General features: G+C 57.9%; 1 protein-coding gene across 1 annotated transcript; it reads right to left on the bottom strand.

Moving 5' to 3' along the window:
- Nucleotides 1-522: 522 nt before the first annotated feature.
- Nucleotides 523-19,763, bottom strand: PLCB2 (phospholipase C beta 2; the record flags this gene model as incomplete). The annotated part of the gene is given in 34 exon segments (XM_079701251.1): nucleotides 523-810; nucleotides 813-891; nucleotides 1,437-1,613; nucleotides 1,974-2,060; nucleotides 2,745-2,802; nucleotides 3,365-3,460; nucleotides 3,551-3,627; nucleotides 3,738-3,903; nucleotides 3,990-4,221; nucleotides 4,331-4,396; nucleotides 4,637-4,712; nucleotides 4,841-4,935; nucleotides 5,103-5,207; nucleotides 5,622-5,721; nucleotides 6,299-6,463; nucleotides 6,994-7,148; nucleotides 7,664-7,788; nucleotides 7,921-8,005; nucleotides 8,975-9,071; nucleotides 9,194-9,303; nucleotides 9,436-9,598; nucleotides 10,199-10,283; nucleotides 10,555-10,637; nucleotides 10,917-11,074; nucleotides 11,237-11,383; nucleotides 11,473-11,639; nucleotides 11,820-11,920; nucleotides 14,332-14,407; nucleotides 14,514-14,567; nucleotides 14,650-14,729; nucleotides 14,855-14,995; nucleotides 15,611-15,679; nucleotides 16,324-16,401; nucleotides 19,680-19,763. Coding segments are annotated over 34 exon segments (3,792 nt in total). The 3' UTR covers nucleotides 523-655.
- Nucleotides 19,764-21,300: the final 1,537 nt, after the last annotated feature.

Raw genomic sequence — 21,300 nt, 5'->3', positions numbered from 1 at the left:
CATTTTCCAGTGGTTGTGGCATCAGGGCCGGCAGATGGGGAAGTGAATCCTCTTCAAGCCCAGAGGCAGGGCCATTCCACTGGGCTCTAGAAGGGACCTCACGCCCGGGTCAATTCTCATGGACTTTTTCCCCAGCCCACTTCATTTGGGGGGCACTCTACTCTGCTGCCCCCCCCATTTCTTTTATTTATTTTTGGCTGGGTTGGGTCTTCGTTGCTGCGCGCGGGCTTTCTCTAGTTGCGGTGCGTGGGCTTCTCATTGCAGTGGCTTCTCTTGTTGCAGAGCACAGGCTGTAGGTGCTCGGGCTTCAGTAGTTGTGACTCACGGGCTCTAGAGCGCAGGCTCAGTAGTTGTGGCGCACAGGTTTAGCTGCTCCGTGGCATGTGGGATCTTCCCGGACCAAGGCTCGTACCCATGTCCCCTGCACTGGCAGGTGGATTCTTAACCACTGCGCCACCAGGGAAGCCCTGCCCACCCCCCTCTTTCTTAGCTGTAGAACAGAGGCCAGGCTTAGGCAGGAAATCTTGAGACAGGGTTCTTTAGTAGGAGTAAGAAAGAGAAAAATAAATAAACCTCATAAAGTCAGGAGAGAAAATGGTGCTGACCTTGTCAGACAGCCTGAGCGGGGGCACATGCTGGGAAGTACCCCCCAGGCCTAGGAAAAGGGGTGGCTGGGCTCTGGGTGGGAGAGTGCCCAAAAGGCCGTCCTTCTCCCCTCACCCCCAGCCCCAGTTGTCTCAGTGGCCTGAGGGCCACACAGCTGAGGCAGCTTTTCCACATCAGCCTGCCATCCCCCAAGGGCAGGAGGCACGGAAGGCACCTTAGCCTGGGATCCTGGGAGCAGCTGTCCCCAGGGAGCTGGAAGGAAGTGCCGGACTCTGTATCAGGGAGCTGACCATGAGGCCAACTCAGGGCAAGCCCAAGATGGGGCCTAGAAGCCAGGGTGAGCTGCCCGCCTTATGGCAGGAGAGTTTGGAGTTTGGACCTGCTTGAACTACACGTGATGGAGTGGAGGTTCCAGGTGGCCGGGCCTAACCCTCCAGGTGAGGAAACTGAGTCCAGAGTGGCACACTAGGAAATGCAGAGTGGGGCCAGGGCCCCATTTCATGCCTCCAAGTTCATATTCTTTTGCCCTCAACAAACATGTGACAGACGCTTGTTCAGAAGGGAAGCGGAAGCAGGAGGGGCAGGATGTTGGATGGAGAGGACCTCAGGCCCCAGATGGGCCCCAGCTGGCCTGCTTCCTGCCTCCTACTTAGCCTGGCTGTTGAGAAAGGGGCTCCAGTGTCCAAGGGAGCTCCAGCTTCCCGCAGCTTCACGGTGCTGGGGCCCTTTCCTCCAGGGGGAATGGACCCACGTCCCAGAGAAGGGTGAATGTCCTTGCAGAATGTCCCAAGGGCATGAGGGCATCAGAGGAGGCTCTCCTGGGCGTCTGTGTTCTCTGTGAGTGCATCCTGCTCACACAGCTCCCTGGAGACCCGGCAGGGCCTCTCAGGCTTGTCCTCCTCCGCAGAGGGCAAGCAGGCCCTGAGGCAGGTCCTCACCGACTCCTTCACTTCCACCTCCAGGCCCTTCATCTTGGCCTCGTACTCTGCCAGCGCCTCCTGCTGGAACTGTGGGGACAGCAAGGACCACCCCCTGGCTCAGGATGGGCCACCTGCCCACTCTTCCTCGCCTGAACAGTGGAACCAGGAGATGCCTGGTTTGTTCAGACCTCCCAGGAGATCAGGGGGGGTGGTGGGGGTAGTGGAGCCCATCAGGGGATCTTTCAGGAGAGGGAATTCCAATCAAGCAAAGAGATCTGCAGAGCTGCCTCATGATCCCCTGGGAATCAGAGCCCTGACCCCCTGGAGAGGGGCGAGTCCCCCACCACCATCCACCTCTTGACTGGCAGCTCCCCAGAGCTGGGTCCCTTTACACCCTGGAGCCAAGCCAGCTCTGCTGTGGGCCAGGGTAGTGGTCGCCCCCGTCACCTGCTTTTCCATCTCCCGGATCTGTTCCAGGCAGGCTGCCTGCTTCTCTTCCAGCTTCTCCTGGTGCCTCTCCAGGTTCTCTGTCATCTGGGCAGGAGTGAGAGACAGAGAATCAGGACAGCATAAGCAGGCAATCTGGGGTGAAATCCAGCTACAATCCCAGTCAACCAGCTGTGAGCCTTTGGACAAATTCCTTAACCTTTGAAAAGTTGGGTTTTTTGTTTTGTTTTGTTTTTTAATTTGTAAAATGAGGATAATAGTACCTGTCTTGCTGGATTATGAAGGATTATATGAGACGGTTCATGTGAAGCACCCGGCTTAGTGCCTGCACAAGGTCGGGACTCAGGAGCTGGTAGCTCTGTTACTGTTGTTAGTAATCCCCAGGGAGCTTTAGGGACATTCTCCACAGGGCTTTCCTTCCTCTTCTGACTCCCTGGAAGCCTGACTCTGGAAGCCCCCTTGCTCCCTCTTACTCACCCACCCCAATCCCACCTCCCCTTGGCCAGCTGGCCCATATCATTTCCATCGAGGGCAGCTGGCCAAAGACAGACTCCTTTAGGCTGGTATCCCAACCTCTGCACAAAGGTCAGAACCCTGGATGGCCTACGGGAAGCCCCTCCCCTCTACTGCCTCTCCCCCCATCCCTAGCTGATGGGCCACTCAGCCCATCAGCTGAGTGCACCTCAGTAAGGGCAAAGTAAAGGCCTTGGGGCCACTCCTTCCCTCAGAGAGAGAGAGAGTGTGTTTGGGAAGGGCACAGCTCTTACACACCTGCTTGATGACCTGCACCACCTCCTGGATGTGGGAGTTGTTAATCTCTCTCTTCAACCTGTTGGGGTGATCAGAGTTTCAGAGAGGGCAGGGGGCCCCTGGGAAGAGCTGGATGAGACAAAGCCTCCACAGGGTGTAGGCAACATGAGAACTCCATCGTAGAACCCTCTGTGGCTGGCATGCATCTGTGTCTGGTCTGGGAACCAGCCAGAGGGGTAAGCATGGGGACACAAGGAGGATCCTAAGGAGATATTGGCAGCCCTGGGGGCCCTTTAAGGGAAGGGCTTCCTCACTAAAATGCACTGTTCTTCAAGGTATGCATGGGAAAGTGCAGGTGGGAATCAGCTCTCCCAAGGTTTCACCTCCCTCTTTACACACTTGATTTTCCCTTAAATTCTCCTCTCTCCTCAAATAGTGGTGGCATCTGTGTTTTGCCTAAGGAGGACATTCTCTGATCAGAGGTGACGGAAGTAGAATTAACTTTCCAGAACCAGGAGACAGGCACATCTCTGGGAAGCAAGTCAGGACCCACTTGTAGGAAGGCCCCTTCCCACCCAGTGTGGTTCCTGCTCAGCACCGGGCCTGGAGTTTGAGTCCTGCGCCTCCCCTCCAGGGCTCACCTCTCCTGAGCCATCTTGTCTGTGGTGACCCTCATCATGGCCTGGATCCGCTCCAGCCTCTTGGCCTCCAGCTTTTTCTTCATCTCTTTGGTGTCACTGCAGAGAAACAGGCATCAGGAAGATGCTTCCTGAGACTTGGGCCCTCCTGGGAGGTAAGAGTCAGGTGTAGAAGGGAGGCAGGCATACGTCTCCAAAGTCTCCTTGAGGGTCTTCAGCTCTGCAGCCTGTTTCTCTCTGGCCAGCTCCATCATCTTGGTTATTTGCTGAGGGAGAGGAAGGACCGGCTGAGCTAAGACGGAAGAGATGCCCTTGGCTGTGCAGAGGGTGTGGGGTCGGTCGGGCCCTCGCTGCCTCCCCTCCCCCACGCTGGCACCTCGGCCACTTGCTGCGCCCTGCGTCTCAGGACACACTCGCACTGCTCCTCGCCCTGCTGCAGCAGCTCCAGCTCTAGCCTGTCCCTCAGCTCTCGCAGACGCGCGTCCGCGCCCTCGGGGCCTTCGGCCGGCGCCGCCCCGGCGGGGTCCTCGCCCGGCGGGGTCCTGTGGAGGCCATGTGGGGACAAGCCGTGAGCCCCAGGCCGCCCGCGCCCGAGCCGCGGGGTGCAGGATGCCTCCGCCGCCCTTACCTCTTTTTGCGGGAGCCTTTCCCCGGGCCGAGCTTGCGGCCCCGACCCTCGTCGCCGCCCCCAGCGCCCGGCGGCCGGAGCTCGGCCTGCTGCGCCGCGCCCCTCTGCAGCAGCTCCTCCCAGCGCCGCGCGCCGCGCCGCTCCAGCTCCCGCAGCTCCTTCTCGTGCCGCCGCTGCAGCTTCACGAGGCCCTTCAGCTCCCGCAGCTCCTCCAGGCTGGCGGTCCGCGGCTCTGCTGGGGCAGGGGTGAGGCGCGCGCCCCCCGGGAACCGCCCCCCACCCCGAGTCCCGGACCCTCCCCGGGCTCGACCCCAACGTCCCTCGGTCTCAGCAGGCCTTACCCGCAGCTTCTTTCGTGGCCTCCTCCCTGGCCTTGGCCCCGGCTGCTGCAAGAGCCAAAGGAGAGGCTCTCCGGTGCCCTCGGCTCGGCCGCTCCCGCGCCTCCCGGGGGTGGCGGTGTGGGCCCCCTGCTGCGCACTGCCCAGCCCGAGGCTTCACATGCAGCCGTTCCCTCCCCAGGTGAAAGTTTTCGGGGTTGTTTTTGTTTTTGTTTTTATAGAGATCTGCCGCCCGTCTCGGATGTACCTACCGGTGCAGCGGAGAGATCAAGACCCTTCTGGTAGGTGGGGGGACCCCGCAGTGCGTACCTGCTGACCCGTTGCTTGTTGGAGCCGATGCCCCATTGACCTGGCGGGCAATTGGACTCCCAAGAGGGAAGGGATTCTGTGTAGGGAGGGCGTGTTAGGAAGGTGCTTCTCTCCCTGAGCCCTGGACTCTGCCCCCTCCCTCATCTTCCCACAGAGAGGGTGCAGCTCGTGGGGGCCCCTGGCAGTGGACCTAACAACACGGACCTCAGGCAGGCCTCCCATGGCTTCCTTGAGCTTCACAGACTTCTTATCATGGGCACTGAAGAACTTGATGGGATTGGCGAGGGCCACCGTGAGATCTGGGTGCACAGGGACATGGTGGGCCTGATAAGGAGATGTACCTGGGAGCCTCCCCCATCCTCACCTATGCCAGGATACCCTGTCCTGCCCCGCTCTGGAGGCTGGCTTGCGGAGAGAGGGGGCGGATGGACACCCTGGGGCTTCCAACATTCCACGGGCCTCCCACCTGCCCAGGTGTCAGGTACATAGTCCTTCATCTCCAGGAAGACAAAGAGTGCAGGCATGGTGAGCGGCATGTTGCTCTCACTGTGCAGGCACAGATGGTGGTATCCTGTGGGACGTGACCAGGTGGCCAGTGAGGCAGAGCCCACTGCTGCCCAGCACTGCTCACCAGCAGCCCAGTACTCGACACTTCTGGCTTTAGTCTGGCTCTACCTCATGTGGTTATTGTTAGGATTAAGTGAGAAAGTGTTATAAGCCCGTAAAGCATTTTAAGTGCCCAATAAGTGTCAGCTACTTGGGAAACCGCCCCAGTAGTTCCAGAGAATTAGAGACATTGTGTTGGGTGGGCAGAGTCCCCACCTCTGTCAGTTTCCTGGAGAGGTCCTATTCCTGCCCCACTTTCCCGGGCTGATAACATGACAAGGCCACCTCCCTGAAGCTGCCCCACACTCTGGACGGGATCCTGATGCTGGTCTTGGTCTCAGACCCACTGGGAACAGCAAAGAAGAACCCCTATCCTTACCAGAATTCAGGGCATTGATGGGGATGATGCGGTGTCCAAGAAACTTGTTGCCATCTTCCATCACAGCCACCCTGAGGGAGGCCAGCTCAGGCATCAAGATCTGGGGAGAGTTCAGGACAGGACGAGCTGGAGAAGGGAGAGAGTGGCCAAGCTGCCCCCCTTCCCTGATTCCAGAAATCTAGGGTCAGTGTGAGAACATGGCGGGCTTTACTGGATTTGGTGTGGACAGAGGGCCCACTCTAAGCCACACACATAGACATCCTAACGGCTCATGTCATGGCTGGTCCACACAGGGCAGACAGCTGGATGTGCAGCCCAGGGCTCCAGGGGGCCTGGTGCAGACAGCCCTTGGAAGCTTTGTCAACAAGTATCCAATGGGAGCAAAAGGCCCCCGTGATTCCTTGGGTCCCTGCACCCTGGTCTGGGAGTTCACATTTCTGCCTCTAATCGTAACATGGACAAGCATGCACATACACACATGTACACACACATACAAAACTTGCCCACAAAGTAAATTTCTGTAAACTTGGTTTTTGGACTCTTGAAACTCAGGAGGGCACAGATGGGTGGGGAGAGGAGGAGGATCAAGGAAATCCCTTTATGTGTTTTCTCTTCTACAAGTAGAGACCAAGAACCAGGGACAGATCCCAGCCCCTGCCCTGATCTAGCCACCCCACCTTTTCAAAGACAAAGGGCTCCTCCTTCCAGACAGGATTGATGGAATTGGTACTGGGTGACAGCTTGGTGCGATAGCGCCTCTTGGGGTCCCCAGGAAGGCCAAACAGCTCCACTTCCACATAGGTGCGCACACTGCGTTCTGACAGGAACTGCCCAGAGATCACCTGGAGTTTGGGGCCCATGGGAGACCAGCATCAGCTCCCCCACCCAGGCCATTCCCCAGAACTTAGGGCCTCCAGCCCCGCCAGCTGAACCATCCATTCTTGGATACTGTGAAGAGCCCCATTCAATTCTGGCCACAGAGTAGAGGCTGTGTGGCTTAAGGGTTACAGCTAAGCTCTGGCACCCAGGGTGCTTCCAGCATTTAGGGAAGAGGTGTGGGACTCCCCGCCTCCCTCCCCAGCGAGGAAGGAACACGGCCCTCCCCCCGGGGCCTGGGGCTCCTGCTGCCCCACTCTTCTCCCCTCCCCCACCCCAGCCTCAGCCCTTCCCCTTGGTTTCCATGGGGACCAAGAGGCAGCCTCCAGTGCTGAGGAGGAGGCAGTTTCCAAGGCAACTTGCTACTGCACGAACTGGCTGGGGCTGAAGTTTTCGGGATATCGGGGAGGGGGTTGGGAATGGAGGAGTGGGGCTCCTGTGTCTTTCTCCTCAAGACCGCAGCCCTCCCGGCCACTTGTCCACCTCAGGGCCTTGCCGTAATGGAAAGGGTGGTGGCTACCACCACGTCGATGCGGTCCACCGAGAAGGGGTTGAACTGCTTGTCCAACCGACGCATGAACTCATGCTTGAGGAGGTAGCCACTCTGCCCGTTGAACTCAAAGAGCGCCATGTTCTGCTGCATGGGCAGGTCTGGGGGGACAAGGGCACTCAGGAAGGGCGGCCCAGCTCTGGGTCTGCACGCAGCCTCTCTTTCCACATTTCCCAGCCTTTCCCGTCTCGCAAATGGGGAGGTTGGGTGGACCGTGAGGATGAGGGTTTCTCATGTCCCAGCCTGGTTCCTTAGGGTCTCATCTCTCAGGAAGGGCCCGCAACCTGGAGTCAGCAGGAGCAAAGCCACAACCGGACCTCAAGCTCACAGTGGGAGTTGAGGCCAGTGGAGCAGGTGTTCCCACAGACCCACTCAGGCCGAGCAGCCAGAACCCATGCCAGCACCCTGGCATCGTCACAGACATACTCGTATACGTGCAGTCACATAGGCATGAGCTGATGCACTAAACGCTCACACACATGCACATGCGCCCAGAGCCTAAATGAACATCAGCCCCCCGGCCCCCAGGTCTGTTCCAAAGACACCCCCTCCCCAGGGAAGGGGTAAAGGTGGGAGGGGCAGGGGAAGGTTCTTAAGGGCCTGAGCATGCCCTCACCCATCGTCTGGAAGTTGAGGGCGACCATCTGGCAACCAGCATTCCAGAACATCTGGGGCATGTAGTTGGAGGAGTCCATGCGGGTGCCCTTGGGGTAGATGCGGCTCATCTGGCGCTTGTTGTAGCTGCCGCAGGGTATAGGAGCCAGCAAAGCCACCTGCACCGCGAAGACCCACAGACCCCCTGCGAGCCCCGTCCCAGGCCTCCCCCTTCCCTCCACCCCACCGGGGACCCTGGCACTGAGGTCTCAAGGATACTCCACAAACTGCACTGAGGACTTGGAGAGCAGGTCGTAAGCCTTGAGCTCCGTGAAGGAGGAAATGACATAACTTCGGTTCTTCTCTGTGTAGGGGAGAAAGAGGAAGGAGAGTCCGCGTCAGCCTGACCCCTCCCACAGACTTGCCCTCCCCTGTGGTGCGGCTCCCTCCAGCACAGAGATGCCTCCAACCTAGCGTTTCCACCGAGGGCTGAGGGTTGAGGGGCCACCCCTGGGGTGGGGAATGTGCAGATCTGTGTGGGTAGCAGTGTGTGCTGGAGGTAAAGGGTACGCACAGTGGATACATACGCACAGGGATGGGGTGTGCGTGCCAGAGTCCTAAAGGGTGGGGTACATGCCCTGGGTGGACGCAGAGGGTGTGGGAAACACACAGCGATGAGCCCAGGGGGTCAGGAACACGCTGTGATGCCCAGGGAGCAGGGTGCAGGGGTAAGAGGCACACAGCAAGGGTGGTGCACAGGAGGGGGTGCAGGCTGGGGCTTCAGGGATGAGGAGCCAGTGCTGCAGAGCGCGTACGGAAAAAGGTGTTCGTGTCGGGGCTGTGCACAGAGGGTGAGAGGAACTCTTAGCGCGCATGTCCGGAGAAGATAAAGGTAAACAGCATGGACGCGCTCAGAAAGGGAAGGGAACAAGGGGCAGGTGTGCGCTGGCTGGTTTCTTTGCCTTCCTCCCCATCCCAGGAGTCCTCATGCCCAGGCAGCCACAGAAGGAAGCTGCAGGAGCCCCAGGCCGCCCGGCCGAGGTGGCCCTTGGTAAATGACCTGCCTGTCACCGACACACTCCAGAGCATTCTGCTTGGTGCCAAGTTCTCAGTACAGTGATGGGACACTGGGAGCCACTGCCACTTAAACATGCCTTTGCCTGGCTCCTCTGCTGGGTATTTCTAAACAGGGCCCCCAGCCCAAGGAGAGGGAGGACCCGCCTCGCCCTCACCCCCACCCATCAGGCTGCTGTGGCATCTGGACACGCTTCCTAAGGGCCTTCTCCTGCATCTAGCCTAACTTCCAGCGTACCACCACCGCATGCTAACTCACGGGCAGAGGACTCGAAGGAGATGAACTTGGTGGGTTGGACGTAATTGACTAGGCTGGACATCTCCTTGTAAGCCGTCACCTCCAGGCCCGCTGTGCCCTAGGGAGAAGGGGGGAGGATGGGGAAGAGGCCAGTTCAGAGCCCAGGGACCCGGTCCCACGCCCCCGCCTGGAGGGCTCTGCAGTGGAGCTGGCAGAAGGGCCTCGGGGCTCCCCACACACCTCATCTGACTGCATCTTCTTCATCTCTTCTTCATCCAGGCTTCCCGACTCCTCCTCTTCCTCTTCCACCTCCTCCTCCTCCAGCTCAGCCCCTTCCTCACCAGCCCACACTGCCACATACAGCTCCATCAGCACTGGGGGCGGGGGAGACCCCCACACCAGGCTGGCTCTCCCCTCCAGGCCCAGCCCCTCATTCCAGATGCTCCTCCACGGCCACCCCCACTCCTCCCAGGCGGACTCACCTGTGTCCTCACCCACAGGGACACTGGGTGGGCCGCTCCCCTCAGCCTCCCCGCCCGGCTCCTGGCTGGGGGCTGGGGGACCAGAAAACTGGTTCTTTTTGTTCTTGATGAGGATCTTGCCTCGGAGATCCTCAGGGCTGGGCAGGGGGATGCCTGGTTTCAGCTGTGGGAGAGGAGAGAGGGTCCTCAGCACTATCTCCGCACCTTCAGGGTGTAGCCCAAGCTCCTGCATGGCAGGCTACGCTGCACCTGCCCCCGGCCTAACTCTCCAGCCTCTCCTCTCATCACTCCCACCTCGTGCGCTAAACCCCTGCCTGACCCAACTTATCCCAGCTCCTCAGTGATCTTTTCTCAACTACTCAGCCTGCCTAGAACACCCTTCCCCACTCTCACCAAGATAAATCCATTCTTTCCCTCAGGTTTCAGCTTAGCCATCACCTCCTCCAGGAAGCCTTCCCTGATCCTCAAGACCAGATCTGAAGCCCCAGGTGCTCTCGTAGCAGCCACTGGTTGTAATGGCCTGGTTACTTGTCTGCCTCCTGACTAGAGGGTGAGTGATCTGAAGGCTGGGACTGCCCCTCTGCTACTGACATACCCCCCAAGCCCAGCACAGTGCCTAACACGTGGTAGATGATAGGACCCCAGCCCCAGTCCTCCCAAATGAACCCCAGCATCCTCTGGGGACATCTGCCTCCTTAATCTGGCACCCTGCTCTGGCTCCCCAGCCCTCAGACCCAGATGCCCCACAGTGAAGTCCACTCACGGGGAACTTTTCCAGTGGCTCTGTGAGCAGCATATCCCCAAATATCGTTCGGCAGTACTCGGCCATCTTAGCCTGTTGGCGGGGTCTGCAGGGAGCAGAAGTGGATGTGGTTCAGCAGCTCCACTCCAGCCTCTTGTCCATCCTTTTGTGCCCCCTGATGACCCAGATCAGGGGCTCAAGATGTTGGGGAGGCAGGGACACAGGCAGGAGAGCCTGGGGTCCCAAGGAGATTGTGTTGAGACCCGGGAGAGAGCCAGAAGGCATGGCTAGAGGCTGGGGACAGTTGTGGGGAGGGCAGCTGCAGGCGGGAGATGGGGACAGGGTAGAGAATGAGGCTGGATGGCCTGGATACGCACGAGTCCACGTGGTTTTCAAACGACAGGATGACCGGATAAGGGGAGGTCTTAAAGGCACTTTCTGCAATAGCTTCAATTGCTTCCTGGAGGAGAAGGAGACCCCATGGGGAGGTCAGTGCTGTGCCTCCAGGCTTCGCCTCCCTCAACGGCATCCTTCCCCACTCCCCAGTTTCAACACACACATAGAATTGGAGGGCCACTCTTGGCCCCGTGTCTCTTCTGGTCCTCTCTGGACCCACGCTGGTCCAAGGCCTCCCAGCCATCCCTCCTCTCAGGCCTCACTGCCCCCAACCCCAAAAAGCTCATGGCCCAGGGCCCTTCCCTAGTGCCACTGCCACCAGCCTCCACACGACGAGTCTCACCTTGAAATAGATGTCTGTGGTCATGGTGAAGCCGTGGGTGATAATGGGCTCCTCATCAGGAGGCTTCCCCTTCCAGCAGTCCAGCTCCACGCAGCGGCAGCCCGCCAGCAGCACCTGGCGGTACATCTCGGCAGAGGAAAGGCCTGAGAACTGGCCGGCTGAGCCAGAGGAGGGGCGGGGGCTCCACTCAAGGGCAGTCCCGCTCTGCCCCGCCCCACTCCATCATGGGGCAGCCCTGTGGGCAACCCCTGCAGGGGATTCAGGGAGCAGGAACAGCCCCCGTAAAAGGAGAGGTTGGCAGTGAGGTCGCCAGGGCCCACCTGTCAGGTAGGTGTTGTGGGAGGAGTTGATGAAGTAATGGTTGAGCGGCTGCGTCATGTCGTGGTGCAGGAGCAGCTTGTCCTGGGCCAGCACGCTGTTCTCTGGCCCGCAGAGAAACCACACCATGCCCTCGGGGGACAGCTGGCCTGGGGGACAGGGGTGGTTGTCAGGGCAGCAGCCCGGCTGCCAGGACCGGAGAGGACCGTGGAGGATCAGAAGTTCCCTTAGTCCTCACCCCTCTGCACGTTGATGCCTCTGGGCTCGTACTTGTCGATGAGGCCCTGCACCTGGTCAGGCCGCGCAGGCGGGAACAGCAGGGAGTTGAGCCTGGAGTCGCGCTGTTTCTGGTTGATGAATTTGGCCAGGTGCTCCTTAGTCATGTAGGGTTTGGCCTTGGCGTGGCTGCAGGCCAAAGAGAGGAGCACAGGTCTCCTCTGTATCCCCTGGGCTGGGGGCTGGGGTGTGGGTGGTGGGAGCTAGGACAACCCCCTTCTCCAGCAACGCTACCTAATTGTCAGCATGGCAGGTGGGAATTTTAGCCACCACCCCTTCCCCAAGACCAGCCCAGCCCAAGAAGCTCACTAGGAAGTGAAGATCTCATCTATTTCTGGCCGAGGACAAAGGCTCATGAGGAAACTCTTGTAGACGGATTCTGGGAAGTCCTCGGGATTGATGGCATCATTCTGGGGGATAGAGAGTCACCTGATGACTCCTGCCCCCACCTTCCAGCACTACAGACTAGGCCCAGCCCTGCGCGAGGCAGCCCGGGGAGAGGGAGGGCTCAGGACAGACAGAAGAGCATCAAGGGCACCCTGAGCCCCCACTTTTCAAGGCCCTGGTTGCTGAGCAGAGAGCATCTTAGCTGGTTTGCTTTGCCCCTGGATTGATACTGGCTAGTCTCTTGGCTGGGACAGGATTCAAACTAAGAATGACCAGAACTGGGAAGAAAAGAGCTCAGAAGCAAGCTTCGCTGTTTGCCAGAGCTGTGGGCTATCTTTTTCTTTTTAAATGGAGGATAAATTTTCAAAAAGAAGCAATTTGCAAATAAACAATGCACCTGACAACGGAACCCCAAGATGCACGAAGCAAAACTGACAGAACTGAAGGGAGAAATAGACAATTCAACAACCATAGTTGGAGACACCAAAAAGCACAAGGCACAATAACAAAAAAATAGACAGATTGGACTTCATCCAAATTAAAAATTTTGGTGTTCCAAAGGATACTGTCAATAAAGTAAAAAGAATGGGAGAAAATATTTGCAAATCAGATATCCAGTAGTAGACGACTTCACACTAAAAGAAAACCCAACTGAAAGATGGGCAATGAATTTGAATAGATATTTCTCCAAAGAAGATATGCGAATGACCAAGAAGCACATGAAGAGATGCTCAGTCAGCATCGTTAGTCCTTAGGGAAATGCAAATCAAAACCACAATGAGGGGAATTCCCTGGCGGTCCAATGGTCAGGACTCTGAACTTCCACTGCAGGGGGCACGGGTTTGATCCCTTATTAGGGGACTAAGGTCCCGCAAGATGGGTGGCGTGGCCAAAATAAATAAATAAATAACATAAAACCACAATGAGATACCACATCACACTCACAGGATGACTAAAGTAAAAAAAAGAAAAAAAAAAGACAGACAATAACAAGTGTTGATGAAGATGTGGAGAAATTGGAACCCTCGTACAATGCTGGTGGGATTGTAAAATGGTATAGTCATTTTGGAAAACAGTGTGGCATTTCCTCAAAATGTTAAGTATAGAGTTACCATATGACCGAAGAATTCCACCCCTAGGTATGTCCTCAAGTGACTTGAAAACATACGTCCAGACAGAATCGTTCATAGCAGCATTATTCATAATAGCCCAGAAGTGGAAACAACCCAAATGTCCATCAACTGTTGAACAGTTGAACAAAATGTGGTATATCCACACAATGGAATAGTATTCCACAATAAAAAGGAATGAACTACTGCTACATGCTACAACATGGATGAAGCTTGAAAACACTGTGCTAAATGAATGAAGCCTGACATCAAAGATCACATATTGTATGATTCCATTTACATGAAATGTCCAGAATAGACAAATCCATAGAAACAGAAACAGAAAGTAGATTTGGTGGCATTCAGGGATTCTGTGCCTTTGCATTCCATTCCAGAAAAACCCATCAGATGTTTTCCAGGATCATTCTGTTCTTTTTTTTTTTTTTTTTTTTCCAGGATCATTCTGGAAAGCCATCATCAGTCTTAGTTTGGAGCAGGGGCTCTGAGCAGGATAGCTGGACCGGATCTTGGACCCATCAGCTGCAAGCAAAGATGGCTCAACGGCTCCTACCGGGATGCAGGAGAGCTGATAAATAAGGAGGACTTAGCCAAAGTGGGAACTCAGGAGGCAGGAGAAAAGGAGGCTGGATGTGACAGCCCAAGTGGTGCCCTCAGCAGCAGCCCATTCCCACCCTCTCCCCAACCCCAAGCTTGCATCCCCTGTGGCTCATTGCACCAAGGGGTCACCAGCTCCGTAGAGTTGAGTGTGGGGGAAGTATTCCTTCTGGGATTCATGTGGACAGGTGATCTATGAGGCCTTAGTTTTATTTATTTATAACATTCCAAATTCTTACCAGGAGAAAAGACTCCATGGAATCCACAAAGGCACCGGCCAAGGGAGGACAGGGGCCTGAGATCTACCCCCGCCAGGCAGGAACCCTGGCTCAGGGCTGCATCTGCCCAGAGGGCTCCTTTTTGTAAGTCACATAAGGCATCTCATGGGGTGACCCAGCATACGACTTGTAATTAAAAATTACTTAAGTAAAAAAAAAGGAAAAATGTTTTCCTATTGGAGCTGAAGGGGTATAGACCAACCTGCTCTGAACCCGGCACCTCAACCCCCTGCCCCGGTTCTGTCACTGTGCCTTGTATCAGGAACCGGTGGCTCTAGAGTGAACTGACTTTTCGGGCTCTTGGCTGGGACTGAACTGTCATTCCTGCCCTCCCCATCCCCACCAGGCCTGCCCAGGGTGCCCTCCAGTCCAAGGCAACTCAGATGAGAAGGAGAATGCTGGGGGTGGGCTGGGGAGGGGGGAACCACTCACCTTGCCTTTTGGGAGGTGGCAGGCGCTGAGGGCAGCTTCCACCCGCTTGCGGTCAGCAGGAAACATCTGGAAAAAACTGAAGAAGCAGAGAAAAGCACCAGGCCAAGAGAGGGGTCAGGCCTGGAGAGGGAAGGCCTTGGGGAGCTCAGAGGACATGTGGGGAGGGGGGAGGGGAGACTCACTTCTTCACAGGAATCTTCCCTTCAGGGTTGAGCTGCATCTTGAGCTTCACCAGGCTGGTGGGCAGAAAGCAGCCCGTCAAGGCCCGGGCTGACACACTTAGCCCCATGCGCTTAGGCCAGGCAGGCAGGCACTTACCTCTTGTCCAGGAAGGTGCTGCGGGAGGCGTTGGCCATCAGCGGGTGCTTGGCCAGAGCCAGGATATCTTCAGCCCAGTCCTGCAGGACCCCAGGGCACAGCAGTCAGGCCCCCAACCACAAAGGTGCCGCCCCACGTCGTGGCCCCGGCCCGTCTCTCAGGCTGTCCCAGGTGCCCAGCCCCAGACCAGGCGCCCCCGGTGCACCTTGCCCACGTTCTCTTTGTAGGAGACGAAGTTATGGAAGGTGAGGTCCACCATGTCGGGGCCAGACACCACGGTGAGCGTCTTCAGCAGGAAGTTGTTGTCAGGAAAGTCCATGTTGAAGACATCCCGGAGCTTCTGGCTCTGCAGCAGGTCGTGACACAGTTAGGATCAGAGGTGTGTGCCCCCATCCCTGCCCACTGTGGCTCTCCCTGTCTTTCCCTCTCAGCCACCTGAAATCTGGCCCATGGGGGTGGCATCCCATCCATGCCCATCTTAGGAGCCACGGGAGGGAGAGGCCCACAGGAAGAGATTAACCAAGACTTTGGGGCCTGGGAGTTCTGTGGATTTTGTTTGCCATTTTTCATTTGAAGACAGATTCTTAGTCCCCAGTCTCAGGGAATCCTGCTTTCCACCAATCCCTTCCTCCAATTTTCCTACCAGCATTAGGCAAATATAGGCAAAGCAGTCGGGGTGGAGGGGGAGAGGATGCAAGCAACACCTCCCAGACAGCCTGGGGTGCTCTAGGGGCAGTAGGTGGCCACGCAACATCTCCATCCACTGTGCCCTGATACCAAAGCCCCAGCAAGCCAGGGAGCAGTCATACCCCTTCCTCAGCTCAGGGAGAGACCCTCTGCTCAGCCCACGGACCCTTCCCTGGCTCCAGAGATCAGGCTCCCTGCCCCCACAGGGACTCCTGCCCCAGCCCCGTGGAGCTGGTGGCCTTGCTGAGCCTGGGCTGCTACTGGGCCCACTTACCTTGGGCATCTTGGCAAACTTCCCAAAGCGGGTGTCCCGGATGCTGGTGATATCCAGAAACTCCATCTCCTGGTAGGAGCAAAGACAGGATGTGGACAAAGACATCAGGTCAAGAATGAAGGGCAGCGAGGAGGGAGCTTCACAGCCCTTCACACCTTGGCCAGCTGCCTTCTCTAGATGCCAGGACTGTGGGGCTTCCCAGACCCCAGCCTTCCCTCCTCAGCGATCGGGCTCTCCTTCCTCATGGTGACGCTCCTCCCTTCCCCTCTGGCCACTCCTCCCCTGGCCACTCAGTTACTTGGGAGCTGTGACCTCCAGCCTCCCCTCCACCATCCTGGACTCTCCCCAGGTTCCCCCTCCCTTCCTTCCGCCCAGGTGCCGAGGACCTTCTCTGATCTCTCTGAGCCCTCAAGTTTACCCAGAACCACAGGCAGGGAATCAGCCTTCAGCAGTAGCTCTAATTCCTTTCTCTCTCTCTCTCCAAGGGACACTAAAGCTGAAGCATCTGGGCCCAAGGCAGCCATGGATGGAGTGACTGCATCCTCCCCCACAAAGCAAATAGCCCCTGCCCACAGGAGATCCCCCCAGAGCCACCCTTCTGGGTCACTCTATACTCCTGGCATCCACACCTCCACCCCTGTGTCATCGGGAGGCTGCTTGGACTCAATGGAACAGCAGGAGCTCAGGGCCATGGTAGGTAGGGGCCGCCTCACCTTATTCTGATATGTCCAGTACAAGTAGTAGCCCTTGGGATCCACACGGAGGATAACCGGGGAGGCTACTGTTGTTTCCTGCAGAGAGAAGGAGTCAGCTCCCTGCTCTGAGACTTCAGGCCGAGCTTTCCTGGCCCAGGCCAGGGGTTTCAGAGCTCACCATCTGCCTAGGAGGTGGCCATCCCAGGCATCTGCAGGCATTTCTCTTTGTTCTCCAGAGCTAAGGGCTGGGTATAAGCCTTAAAAGCTCTGAACCAGGGGTGGGGAGGGATAGAGGATTGGAGATGACATTTCTGGAAGAGAAGAGGGTTTCCCCTCTAAATCCCAAATAGAAGATCTCCCTCTAGACCCCAAGCAGGGTCTTGGCCCCCACCTCACACTATTTTCGAGGCCCACAGCTCAGCCAAAGAGGTAGAATGTCCCTCACCAAGACTCCATGCTACCCCCAGAAGAGCTGAACACGGTGAGAGCTGAGAGCCCAACTCCCGCAAAGCTGCCTAAGCTTCCTGCCTGCCCAGCCCTTCCATCCATGAACCTCCACTGCCCCACCCCCCAGCTGTCCCAAGTGCCTTCCCACCTCCCAGCCTCAGCACCCAGCCCCTCTTGCCTAAAATACCATCAAAGACTAGCTTCTGCAAAGCCTTTCCTGAAGCATGCTGCAACAACAGGGCGGGGGCCGGTTCTCAGACCTGGAAGCCCCTCCAGGAAATCCCCAAGGGGCTCCCGGACTCCCGGGAAACAAGCCTGTACTAGACCATGAGTTGCACGCGCCATGTTTGCTGAAGGAGCAAGTGAATGAAAAATGAACTGGCTTCTGAGTTCCTGCTCCGCTCACAGAGCACAGAGCCTGCCTTTTATTTAAATGGTCTCTGTGTGCACAAATAACACGATACTAAAATCGAAGTTTCCAACAAGGCCTGATAGTTGGCTGCACACCAAACCAGACCAAATGCAGAATTTACAAAGGAGATGGCCCAGAAAAAGGTTCTCAGATCAGGGGCAGTTAGGATATGGGGGGAAAGAGAATACTGTGTGAGGAACCTAATTTTGGAGAAAGCTGTGTTGTGAGCTCCCTTCCCTCCCAAAGGGAGGGTCGGGGTACCTGACCCCTCACCTTAAGCTCCCACTTGGAGAGCTTTCGTCACCCCTGCAGTTGTGGTGCATGGCAAACTGGGGTCTGACTCCTGCCCAGGAAACTGAGCGGGTGAGAGAGATGCTGGTGTGCTAGGTGAGCCCGAACCCCCAGAGTCTGTGGGGCAATGAACCCGTGAGTATTTTCTGGGTCCAGAGTGGGCCCGTGGGTGAAAGGGGCAAAGCCGAAGGTGCAGGAAGCTGAGGGTGGTAACTGGATTCTGCGGGGCTAAAGAAGTAGTTTCAAGTGAGCTCCTGAAACAGAGATGGCAGGAGGACCCTAAATAGGAGATCCCCAGCTCAGTGGGAGGGTCTCCTAAGAATCCTCAAAAATGCGCCTGAGAGAAAGAAGAAGCCTTACACTTCCGCCAGGCCCACTCCGTGATAGCAGCTGCTCAGTTAAGAACTTTGGTACCTCTTTCCCTCCTTCCTCACGGCACCCCACCCCTAGTGGGCATAGAGGAAGATCAGGGAACCCTCCCACAGGCCTTTCCACAGGGCCTGCAGCCCACCTGAAACCATTCTTGGAGGTGGGGCAGAAGATGTCATTCTAAATTAAGACTGGAGTTGTGAGTTATAACTAGTTTCTGAAGTAAGACTGGGCTTTGTGAGGAAAAGTGTCCTAGGCTTGTCTATTCCCCAGGAGCAAATGGAACATCTCATGACTGGCTGAGTTTCCTTCCATGGGTCGGTCATGGGGGAGCTTCTCCCACAGAATACATTGTAAACGGGCTGTGGGACACAAAAGTAAGCTGGGAGTTGATTACATCCTGTGCATTGTGCTTTTCCAGTACCCAGGTCATCTGCCTACTGGGCCAAAGGCAGTCTGAGAGCAGAGCCTCGTCTGGCAGGTGTGTGTGCCCCGTGACGGGGAAGATTCCTGCTCGTGGGAGGCAGGATCCAGGACCCTGCAGTGCCCTGCCTTGGGGAGGGCAGCGGGCCTGCCAGGTACACGGATGCTGGCTTGCAGAGAAGGCCACATAGCACGTCCCCATCCCTGATGACCCTCTGCCCAGTCAGGTTACACGCACTTCCCAGAGGAACGGAGAGAGGCCACTTCACTTTTCATTCTGAGCCACTTCCCTCATTCCACGGGCTCCTGGGACATGGCTCCACCATGCTGCAGTGACCACACCACTCATGGAGAAGCAGAAAGCCTCTCACCACAGGCCCACTCCCCAGAGCCATGGCAACCAGATTACTCAGCTTAGCCCAGCCCCAAAGGCCTGAGAGCCTTAACTCAGACTCAGAGCCCCCTCATCCCACCTGTAAGGAGAAGGAACCAGCCCTAAGGGCCCTTCCTCCCCCCGCAGCCAGTCCAGAGGTTTCAGGTTCCCTTCCTGGGAGCAGCCAGTGCTGACTGTCATGCTGGGCCAGCCCAGCCGTCTTACCTCCCTGAAGGAGGGGCCCCAAGTTGTTCCTCTCACCCGCCCAGGAGAATCCCTGGTCTATGGCAACACACACATCTTCAGGCTCCTGGAGGACTGGAGGCTGGGAAGCAGGCCCAGTTTGGGAAGCAGCAGACACAGTGGAGACAGAGGTACAGGGCAAAGTGTGGTTTCCCCTTCCCTGCAGACGGGCCGGCGTCAGGGAGCCAGGCTGAGAGCAGCTGGCGGAAGCAGAAGTCTATCCGTTCCCTCCCAGGCCCCTGGGAGGAGAGCCTCCAGTTCTCACTTTGGGTCCAGGAGCCTTTCGTGGCCACCCCACAGCAGCTGGGGGAGAGCAGGGCATCCCAGGGACAGGGACGGGGCCGGGGCCAGGTGGGGAGGGGCGAGGATTCCAGTCCAGGCGTCCGGCTGGGGCTGGAATGGGCTGTCTGTGCTGGGAGTAGGGGCCTGGCTCACCTCTGCTGCTGGCCCTGCCTCAGCTCTGGGACACCTTTCCTCCCACTGCCCAGACCGGGAGCAACACACCCTTCTCTTCTTGGGGGCTTTGGGGAAAGGAAGACCCAGACCCAAAGAAATTTCCTCCTATGACCACCCAGGCAGCTATCGTCTTCCCACATCCAGACACAGAGCCTTAGCCCCAGCAGCCCAGGGACACAGGCTCAGGGCACACACCCTCCCACCCAGGTTTGTTTATCTGGGTAGTTGTGTCAGCTGCCTGGCCAAGCCACAGAGGCGCCTGAGTCCTGGCAGACATAAACCAAGCCAGCGCCCACCCCCCTGCAAAGCCCCAAGCAGCGCAGCCGCCACCCCTGCAGCCCTCCGCCCAGCCCCACTCACATCATCCCATCGGATGAAGCGCTCCCCTTGGCTCAGATAGGCCTTCACCCCGGGGGGTTGCAGGACAGGGTTAAGCAGAGACATAGTGCCAAGCGTCCGTCTTAGGAGAGGCTGGGCAGACACAGCGCGCAGGGGGAGGGGAGGAAGGAGGGCGGGGTTGGGGGGGGACTAGCTGGGCTCACACGGCACCCGCCCCAGCTAGTCCGGAAGTCTGGGCGCTCTTACAGCCCGCGGGGGGCAGTAGCTGGGTGCAGAGCTGAGTGCTTCGGCCAGAGGCCCATCTGCCTTTTAAATCAACCTCATCCCGCCTGCCCGCAGTGGGGGGCTGTGGTCGCTGCTCCTGCCCAGGGAGGCCGGGCTCCCCTCTGCAAAGCCCCCCGCCCTCACCCGGTGCCTCAGCACTTCCTGCTCAGGGCTTCCTTCTCTGTGCTGCTCAGCACTGAGAAGCAGGTCCCGGAGGCCTGGCCGCCCTGGAGCAGGGGCCTCTCCATCCCAGGGGTCATCCCTGGTCAGATGTGGGAAGGGGCCAGCTGGGGATACTGCTGCCCAGGTGGACACTGAGGGGGGCGAGCAAGGAGCTCACGAGGGGAAGGGACCCCCACAGAGGTGGGGTCCCAGAGCACAGGGGTCACTCTCAGAGGCCGAGGAGCCTGGGACCACCCTGGAGGTGGGAGCTGAGGGAGAAGCAGGGTCCAGCTGGGACTGAGCATTTTGAATAAGCAAAGTTTGCTGAACACCCAGCCCCTCCTTCTCGGTGCTTCCTCCCCATGAAAATGAGGTGCAAGTGAGGCAATCGCGCCCCTCACCCGCGTCACACGTGACTCCCTCCTCTTGGCCCTCCGGACCTGGACGAGGCCTGAAACCTCACTGACCAGCCGCCACTACACACACCGCTGCTTCAAGCACCCCTCAGCCACCAGCCTCCACCTTGCTGTCCTGCCAGGCTCCCTCCTCTGCCCTGTGCCGGGGCCTGTGGGAGAGAACGCTTGGGGCAGGAGGGCTGCTCGCAGGGGCCTCAGCTCACAGTGCTGCTCAGGGCTCATGGCCCTAACTCTGCTCCGGCCCTGGCCCGGGAGCTCAGTCCCAGCCCAGTCCAGCCCAGCCCACTTCCTCTTGCCTAATCTGCTCTCATCACCCTTCTTAACCCAGCTGGGGGAGCCGGGAGCTCTGCCCCGGACTTCCTTCCCCTCTCAGGGCCCGGTTTTCTGTTCCAGGTCCCAACATGGACATTTGTGCCACACCCTGACAACAACAGGACCCTCACCCAGGCCCTAGAACTGCCTCTGATGGCCAGTCCAGCCCAGGGCAGGAGGATGGGGGCCTCTAGGGGTTGGAGCTGAGGGGGTTCCTAGCACAAAAATAAGCCCTGGAAAAATGATTCTAAGACCACCAGGGTGGATCCTGGAGCAAGGCCTGACTGAACCTGTGGAAACAGCTTGGGAATCCTCCATGCTGCCATGCCCTGTGCCCCCAGGACTCAGCCGCCCTGCCCTCCCTCTAAGCCCTGCTGTCTCTCATCTCTCCTCCCTCATCCCTCCAGCCTTGGACCCCTCTGGGGGGCCCCTCTGGTGTCTCCTGCTCTTCAATTCCCTCCCTGGGATCAGGTTCCCTCTCTGTCTGT

The sequence above is a fragment of the Hyperoodon ampullatus genome, assembly GCF_949752795.1.
Source record: "Hyperoodon ampullatus genome assembly, chromosome: 3".
Taxonomy (NCBI): Eukaryota; Metazoa; Chordata; class Mammalia; order Artiodactyla; family Ziphiidae; genus Hyperoodon; species Hyperoodon ampullatus.
This window is presented reverse-complemented; position numbering and strand designations above follow the sequence as displayed.